The sequence below is a fragment of the Gavialis gangeticus genome, unplaced genomic scaffold, assembly GCF_001723915.1.
Source record: "Gavialis gangeticus isolate Ggan-Ray unplaced genomic scaffold, GavGan_comp1, whole genome shotgun sequence".
In the NCBI taxonomy this organism is placed as follows: Eukaryota; Metazoa; Chordata; order Crocodylia; family Gavialidae; genus Gavialis; species Gavialis gangeticus.
The window spans coordinates 19,270,572-19,280,061 of record NW_017729002.1 but is presented as its reverse complement, the minus strand read 5'-3'; the positions used below and the strand labels follow the sequence as shown (position 1 = coordinate 19,280,061).

At 45.6% G+C, this 9,490-nt stretch overlaps 1 protein-coding gene across 6 annotated transcripts in view; it reads right to left on the bottom strand.

Annotated features, from left to right (window-relative positions):
- The window catches only part of CUNH16orf71 (chromosome unknown C16orf71 homolog), a 250,942-nt gene that overhangs the window by 155,624 nt on the left and 85,828 nt on the right, over positions 1 to 9,490 (bottom strand). For all 6 annotated transcript variants that reach the window (XM_019507572.1, XM_019507575.1, XM_019507573.1 and 3 more), the window contains 2 exons: positions 6,302 to 6,496; positions 3,531 to 3,686 (listed from right to left, as the gene is read on the bottom strand). In XM_019507572.1, coding sequence (XP_019363117.1) covers positions 3,531 to 3,686; positions 6,302 to 6,496 — 351 coding nt within the window. The remainder of the gene's footprint in view (positions 1 to 3,530; positions 3,687 to 6,301; positions 6,497 to 9,490) is intronic.

Here is a 9,490-nt window from a genome sequence, read left to right as displayed (position 1 = left end):
ACTCCACCTAGGAAGGAGGAATCCCCAGCATACCTACAGGTTGGGGGATGTCCTCCTCAGCAGCTCAGAGGTTGAGAGAGATCTTGGAGTCATCATTGACTCTAAGATGAACATGAGCTGGCAGTGTAATGAGGCCATCAACAAAGCCAATTGCAGCATGTCGTGTATTAGCAGATGCATGACCAACAGATCAAGGGAGGTGATGCTCCCCCTCTATGAAGCATTAGTCAGGCCACAGTTGGAGTACTGTGTCCAGTTTTGGGAGCCCCATTTCAAGGGGGACACAGAGAATCAGGAGAGGGTTCAGAGGAGGACCACTCGCATGATTAGTGGTCTCCATGCAAGACCCTACAAGGAGAGGTTGAGGGATCTGGATCTCTTCAGCCTTTACAAAAGATGGCTGAGGGGTGACCTTGTAGCTGCCTATAAGTTTATCACGGGAGGACAGCAGGGAATTTGGGATGTGCTGTTTACTAGAGCACCCCAGGGAGTAACTAGGAATAATGGGTGCAAACTAGTGGACAGTAGATTTAGGTTAGACATTAGGAAGAAATTTTTTTACAGTAAGGGTGGCCAGAGTCTGGAATGGGCTTCCAAGAGAGGTGGTGCTGTCACCTAACTTGGAGGTCTTCAAGAGGAGGCTTGATAGTCACCTGGCTGGGGTCATCTGACCTCAGTCCTCTTTCCTACCAGGGGCAGGGGGTCGGACACAATGATCCATTGGGTCCCTGCCGATTCTATAATCTATGAATCTATCATTTTCTAAATTATTTAGGGGCCCCATGGGCCGGATAGAATGGCCCGGTGGGCTGCATCTGGCCCCCAGGCCGCATTTTGCCCACCCCTGCTCTATATGGTTCCCTTATGCCAAGGTCAAGATTATGAATAGGGTAAGTAAGGGAAGTTAATACTAGGTCAGTAGATAAGACAGATCCCCAGCTTCTAGATTGCTTATGAAAGGCAATCCACTGCCTCTCAGAAGCACTATTTTTATGATACAATTTCAAAAGAAAGGAAAACCTCACAGACCACTGTGGCTAGTGCCTCATGAATCTGGCACTCTAATACTAGAGTGACCGATGTAAGAGAGAGATCCATAGAAAGACAGGCATTTACTCTCTTGTAACTCATGGGCACTAACTTGTATCCAACAAGATGGACAAGGCATGTGTCTGTTTTCCACAGTAAACAACAAATGCAGATGTCTCAAGCTAAGAACACTAGGTTGTCAAACTGTCAGGGTGCAATCAGCTAATGTTAACCCTGGCCTTGCTTGTCCTTTTATATTTCATTTAAAGGAAATTTAATTTGTATTTTGCTAGAATCTTGCAACCAAGAACTTCAACAGCAACTACTGGGATCCAAGTTTTTTTTCCCCTGGATGCTCATTTCAAATCCAAATTATGCTAAACCCTTATACCTGATTTTTAATGTGCTCAGAAGAAAGAACTAGAATAGAAAATGTGAATGACTACAAGACAGAAATATTGTTATTTTATACTGCCAGGTAAAATACTGTACATTAGCACCACCACAAGAGACTGGTGACTCTAATAAAATCTTTTGGCTCTCTCTCCAGTAATAGCCAATACTGCTAAGGAGGAGAATCAGAGAGACAGCAGCAAGTTCCTTTTGTTTTCTTTGCCTTTGCTGTGGCTGACATTTCTGAAAGATTTTTGTGGCTCCCATCAGTTTACATCACTGACTGAAGAAAGAACAGCAGCTGTACAAATGCCTCAAGAAAACAAGAAAAACGAAGGTCACTGTTGTTGGAAAGGCATATTATGGAACCTCTAATGAAAGGAAACACCAGTTGCACAGAGCCCTACTTTAAGGAGCACTCACCAAATGGCTCACGTGTTCACTACTGTACATATTAGCTGACCTAGGTACCAACAGCAGTGCGTGCATGCAGAGTAGTAGGGCTGCTCTGTGATTTATTTCAGAGCTGAAAAACTCTGTACAGTGTGTTCAGCCAATCTATGATAAAGTGAACGTCTATCCTGCCCCCACCAAATGTTGGGAACAGCCTGGGCCTGTAGCCTGCAAAGTTTATTCACTTACATGACACCAGATGGGCATACTGAGTTTGCTCAGTGTTAAATAATTTTGATGCTCTGGTCAGCCCCATGGCTGGACTGAAGTGACCCTCTAGAAACCAGCTCCATGGGTGGGCTTCCAAGTAAGCAGATGTGGGACAGTTAAGTTTCTTCCCCAAGGCCTTTGTTCCAAAGAAATTACCTTGATTCCAGTTAGCCTACAGCAGAAATAACTGTGATGCCCTTAATCCAGTCTAGCAGGCTGCCTGCCCTCCCTAGACCTGATGCTCCTCCCCACAAATGCCCAGGCATCAGCAGGAGGGCTGCTTATTGTTTCTTTTGTAGTGTTTTAATCATGACATTAGTTGTCAGCATCAATCACCTACTTGAGGGAGCATTCCAGTCACAGCTGTCACAATCCAAACTTTATGATACATCATGGGAAATTTAATCTTTAGTACTCACACACAGTCAGCTGTGGATGTGGAGCATTCACTGCAGCTGAGCAGAGAAAACTGAAAAGTAGGTCTAAATCAGTTTGCACCTTCCCATCCCTTTGATGTGCCTGGTTGCTGTAAGTTAAAACAGCTGGAGGCTGCTCTAAGCTGTACTGGTTGCTAATGGCCCCAAGGGATCACTCCATCAGCCAGGGATTGCCAGGATCTGGTCACAGCTTCTCTTCCCTGACCACACCAGCAGCCTGTAAATGAGGTTGCACAGAAGGTGCCACTGTGTCACTTAATTTCTTGGGGCTGAAGGGATTCACCACTGGCTATCCACACACTCTTTGAAGCTGTTTTGTGCTGCCAAACAGTCACCAATTTGGCTAGGGCCAGGATCAGTGTCTCAGAAATTATTTTATGTAGAATGTTTGGTCAAACAAGTGGCTATCAAAAGATATCATGTACACTGCAACACACTGCAGCTGCAAGTTTCCTAGATGCTCCTGGGTACATCATTCAGTCAGAGTTGAGGACTATGTTAACACTTGATTTTGAACTGACAAAGAACAGAACCCACATCCTGGACTCTTAAGTCTTGTGAAATTAACAGCAAGAAAATATCCCCTCCCTCTAGCTGTACTTTCACATAATCAAAATACAAAACCAGAAACATAATGGATGTCAGAAAAAGTCTTCCCTCTTTGACCATTGTCCATAAATTTTCACTCTGTGTGGTGACAGCCACCAAAGATATATAGAGCAGTTAATGAACAGAAAAGAGACAAAAGGCCTTTGACATATGGGGCTGGATCCTCATCTGTTCTGCAACTAAATTCAGCATATCAGGAAAGCCAAGCGGGCAGTTACTGAAAGTCACTTTGATTCTCACTTTGAGCTCTGACAGCTCCGAGTTTAATTCAGAGCAGCCTAAGGGCTATTCTAAATTACACTGGCTCCAAGTGGTCTCAAGGCTAGTCAAATATAGCCAGTACATCCCAGCTCAAATGCAATAACACCAGCACATGTGCACGGCATTTCTGCTACTCACTTTGTGCTTCTGGATCTTGATGCAGTTCTGGGCTGGAGATCTGTCAGCTGGAATTAGGCAAGCATATAGTGCTAATCCATCCTCTTGCCAGATCTGCTGCAGCCCCACCACCTGGAATGGAGCTTTGATCCCACCATTCACTTTCAAGGAAGGTACCTGTAAATTTATATGAATAGATGCCTTCATTTTATACACAATTATATTTACAGAAGTCTGCTTCAGGGAATGAATATAACCCTTTCCCCACAGTGTGACTTTTGAATGAAGACAGCCTGTGCAGAATAACCCTGAGAGCACTCCAGCTTGATTGATGAAACAGTCAAGATTTAGGCAGTAGTAACTTTATAAAAATCAAATTAAAAAGGAATAACATGTAGGTTTTGGTAGGTCATGGGATTTATTTTCCCAATAAGGCTTCCCATAAGCTCCAAGCTCCACATTTAGCCAGCTATGTGAGAGGGAGAAAGAGAAAGACAGACTTGCAACTCATATTACTTCCCTAGCCTAGCAAGAAATGAGAACAGAGTCCCTGTCAACATCTCCCTGCACATTCTTTGCTACAGCAACACTGTATGCTGCTTTTATTAATGATAATAAGATCAATACAATCTCTGTTAAAAATCAATGCTAAGTGATTATGCCATTATACGAAGTCAGGGTAGGGTTCTTTAATAAGCCTTCATGTTCCTCATTACTGATCAGTTATAGCCACAAGCACATCAGTCACCTTCCAGTTTTATTTAGGCTGAAGCTGAATTTTTAGATAGGCTTTATGTTTTGTGGGGAAAAGGAATGTACAGATCTAATTTGAAATAAGGATACAAAGTTACTTATGCTAGCCCTAAAATGAACACTAGGAACCATGCATCATGAATATCAATATATTTCCAGTAAAATGCTTTGGATACATAAACCTCTAATTGGCCAAGACAAAAACCCTAAGACTCAAAGTCACACTCAGATGTGATACATTTGGTACAAGGCTTGCATGAGAGATGTTGTTATTCCTGGATAACCCTGACAGGGAGTAGAAAAAGGCAGTATCAGTGGGGAGAAGCATCAGTAGGATACCCAAAAACTTAGAGGGGGGGAAGAAAAGGAGAAAAAGAGAACACAGTACAGAAAAGGTTGGGAGAAGAAGTTACAGAAACCCTCAAAAGAGAGGGACAGCCAGTGCAAGGTCAGGACCCCTCATGCCATACAGGGCTTGGAGACATTTGTGCAGGTCAGTGACATCACTGTGAACAACACAACCTGACACTGTCTAGAACATTAAGGACTGAATCCTATTTCCCCTTTATGCACTGAAGTGGCACTTATGTGGCTGCATAACTACAATTTTTGGCACTTATGCACATTTGGGATCCTACTTTCATCTAGAGCAGAACAGGCTCACAAAAGTGTAACTGCCAGAATTAAGGTGGTAACCTCCTGCACTTTCTAGTCCAGAGTTTAGTGGTTAGGGCACTTGCCCAAAAAGCAGATGACCCAGATTCTGGGCCCCTCTCATTCTGAGCCTGCATCTCCTCCTTCCCAGCAAAATGGCAAAACCATAAGGCCATGGGCTCAGCAAGGACCAAAGCAATCTCCATCCTTTCTCTTGAACAGGGGTGGGCAATTATTTGGGCTGCAGGGCAACTTAATGAGTTGCTGTTGAGGCCTGTGTGGACTCACATGCTCACACTCTCATACACTCATGCTCACACACACTCTCACACTTGCACTCACACATAATCATGCACTCACACACACTCACACACATATGAGATCCCTGCAGCTGGGCTGAGGCTGGTGCCAGAGCAGTAGTGGAAGAATGAGCATGAGCCCACCTGGGGCTGTAGCATCTTATCTCCAGTCCTCCCCTCCTCATGCTGCCTGGCTTGGCTGACACTGGCAGGCAGGAACAGAGCTGAGAGCGCACTGTGCTGGAGCCAGGGCCATGGCATTTGCAGCCCCACAGGGAGAGGCTGCACAGTGGGGAGGAATGCCCCGCCTCTTGCCTCCCTCCCCACCCCCCACTGTGCAGAACCTGGCTTGAGGGGGCCAAGGGCAGGGGGCTCAGTTCCCCCCATCAAATCACTGTCCCCTGAATCGGTCAAATCCAAAGTGAAAACTAGCCACTTCGCACAGGCCTATAAACTGGGGGACAGAAAAGATAGCTTCTGTTTCCCTTGGAGAGGAATGCTACTGTTGAATGGATGGAAAAGATGAGGAAGAAAGAGAATATTTGAGAATGAAGGCTGGAGAGGATGGAAGCTGGTGGGGCTCCCAAGTTTTTATAGCTGGTCTAATGAGACTAACAACAGTGAGTGGTGATACCTCTTATTAGGATATAACAGAATAGCCCTGGGCCACTAAGTTCCGATAAGTCTATACCACTTATTTAGATGAAAGAGTCAGCTCTTACCCGGAACAAATAATCGGAAATGGCCATTTCTATTCATTCCTGTTTTACTGGAGGACACTGAATAGACAAGTCTTTCTGTTCTTACTGGTCACTTTCAAATACTTTGTTCTATTGAATGTCATTGTTTTCTGTTGCACGCTCTTTGAAAACTAAGGGCCTGGCCCAGCTTCTATATGGGACTCTTTCCATTGACTTCCAGAAGGATGAGAGTAGGGCATGATATTTGCTCTCTTTGGGTTCAGTCTTTGCTTTGGGACACTGGAGTAAGGACATTTTGTAATAAGGATTATCCATTTTCTGGTGGGCAAAAGCCATCTAGTAACCTGATGTTACCTATTTGCTGCATTTCACTCCATGTACTCACCAAGGAGAGAAGCCAAGTAACAAGGGCTTGATAGATGTTGGCTGCTGTCAATACAGTCTCTGGGAAATGTCCATCATGCTGACCAAAAGCAGCTACCTGTCCACAACTGGATAGCCAGATTGTCATCAGAAGCATCTCATGTTTCATGCTGTCATGACTAGGCAATGTGTTAATATCTGGCAAAAAAGAAGCTTCCTGTTGAAGGAGAGTGGGAACATTAAAATAATTTGTATTACAAGATCTTAAATAGAAAACAATATTAATTTTGATCAATACAACTGTCTGAATGTTAGCAATGTAGGTGGTAATCAAAGGTTTTTAGTGATGATGTGGTCACAGTCTCACTTTTACCCTCTAGCAGGGGTCAGCAACTCCTGGCACGTGTGCCAAGTACGGCACACGAGGCCATTTTGTTTGGCACGCCACCGCCAGCCTAAGCTCTAGGCAGCTGCTGCAAACCTCAGAGCGGATGGTGGAGAGGGGCCTGAGGCCACGCAACATTGGCCTCTCCCCTGCTGCTGGGACAGAGCTAATGATTGGGCTCTGGAGCCTGGCACGGCTTTTTGTAGCCAGCCTGGACTCTTGGCAGCTGCACCAGGCAACGGGCAGGCTGCGAACAGCTGCACCAGGCTTCACAGCCCTGGCTTCAGCTCCATGCTGGCGGTGACTGTGTGTGCACCTCAGAGTGGACAGCAAGAGGGCTGTGCTGCCTCAGGCCCTACCCCCACCGTCCAATCCAAGGCACGCATGCACCCGCCAGTATGGAGCTGATGCCAGAGCCTGGAGCAACTGTTTGCAGCCTCTCAGCTGCCACCGGCTCAGGCTCTGGTAGCTGCTGCCAACCACAGAGCCTAGTCTGCTTGCAGCAGGGTTTGCAGCTGAGTCCACCTGACTCCCACCTGCTCCAAGCCCAGCCCCAGCCCAGCCTCCCCACTGGGAAGGAGCTAACGCTGCCCCTTGCCAGGAGCACCGCACCTTTTGCGGGCTTAGCTGTGCAGGGTGGGTGGATGGTTGGGCTGACAGACAGGCTCCAGGCTGGGGCCTTGGCCAGCTGCGCTGCAGCCCAGGGGCTGGCTCCCCAGGGAAGCACGGGGGCTCTGGTGGGACCAGGGCACTGTTGGGTTGGACTTTGTCCAGTGGCCCAGGAGCCTGGCTCCATGCACCCGCGCATCTGGTTCCATGTGTTTGTCTGCCTCCGTCTGGCTCTGTGTGTCTGTGTGTGCTCTCATGTGTCTGTTCTGCGTGTGTTCTGGTTCTTTGTGTTTGTGCACGTGGCTCTCTGTGTGTGTGCCTGGTTCTCTCTCTGCTCTTCTTTTTCTTTCTCTCTCTCTCCTCCTTCTCTTATTTGTCTCTTTTTTCTCTCTTTCACTGCAACATGCTCAACAAAAAAGGAATACACAACAACAAAGGCAATATTTATGATTATTAAATATACTAATATGCAGTGCATCCTGCCATGTACCCCCCCCATTTTGTTTTTCTGGCATGCCAGCACTCTGGCACCTTCCAAGATAGACACTGTGGTTTTTTCGGCACTCCGGCCATAAAACGTTGACTACCCCTGCCCTATAGCTGCAAAAAGGAACATTCAATAACGCAATACATCCTAGCATCAAGCTGGATGATTGATTTCATACTGTCACAGAAAGAGAACCAACTACTGAATCCCAGCACCAATTCCTGTAGCACTGTAGGTTTTTTCTTGGAGGTTTTTCATCCATGTCTTGACTAGGTCCAGTGCTACTTAGCATGTGAAAGCTAATGTGATCACAGCTGGAGGCAGTACAACTGGAGTCATTCAGTATTCATTATTAACCTAAAGTACTAACTGCTAATCAAAGAAATACCATTGACTCAAGCCTGCATTACTGTTTGTTCTGCCAAACAAAGCTCATTTATCTTTGATGTTAAATTTAAAGTTAACACTCATGGCATCTTCTTGAATATAACCAAGCACAGGTATTTTGTCAATTAGAAGAGCCCCTCCCCTTTTTTGTAAAGAAAACACAGTTCTCACATCTTTTACAAGCATTTTATATATTCTGAAACACTCCACAACTTCATTCCTAATTCCCTAAGAAAAACATACAGTTAACGTTTTACTTGTCCATGCTGCAGAGTGAGTTGAATTTTAGAATGAAACCATAACACAGAATGGAAAAGATGGTTACCTGGTGCCTGGGAGGTAAAGGCTGTATTTTTTTGCGTACCCAGGGTCCATGCCCTCACAATCAACATAGCCAACATCATAAAGAGTGGGGTGACCTTAAGTGACATTCAGTTGCTTTGTCAATAAGAATATGATATGAGAAGATTTCAGATAAATGGACAGAGCAGGAATCTGTATAAACAACACACCTCAAAGAACCAGAATTTCTGCAAAGCAAGTAACCATGCTTCTTTGAATGATTGTCTACACAGATTCCACTCTGTGCAATTAATAGACAGTATTGCATGACTAGAGACTGTAAAAAAGTAACTGCAAAACCTCCCTATTAAAATCAGCATCTAATCCAGAAGCCTCTCCAGGGAATAACAGGAGGCAAATGTATAACCTTACCAGGTCTCTAAATAGCAGCCTTTCATGCTTCAGATATTGTTATATTACCCTAACAAGCAGCAAAAGCTGGTGGAGCCCCAGTGGAATAAGATGTAATGGAACCCAAAGGTCCTCCCTAGCTAACTGACAGCAAGTATTATGTAGCTTAAAACACATTTAGGCAATCTCTAGCTGAATACAAGGGAGCTTCTGGAGGGGCTGGATGTATTCAAGTCAGCCGGTCCGGATGATCTCCACCCTAGAGTTCTAAAGGAACTGGCCGAGGTCATTGCAGGTCCCCTGGCACGGCTTTATGAGCACTCGTGGTGCACTGGAGAGGTGCCGGAGGACTGGAAGAGGGCCAATGTGGTTCCAATCTTCAAAAAAGGGAGGAAGGAGGACCCGGGAAATTATAGGCCAGTTAGTCTTACCTTGATCCTAGGCAAGCTGTTTGAGAAAATAATTCTGGCACACATCCAGGAGGGGCCAGCAGGGGACTGCATGCTTAGGGGCAATCAGCACGGGTTCATCAGTGGCAGGTCCTGTCAGACCAACCTGGTGGCTTTTTATGATCAGATCACCAGATCATTAGATGCAGGGGTAGCAGTGGACATAGTCTTCCTGGACTTCCGGAAGGCTTTTGACACTGT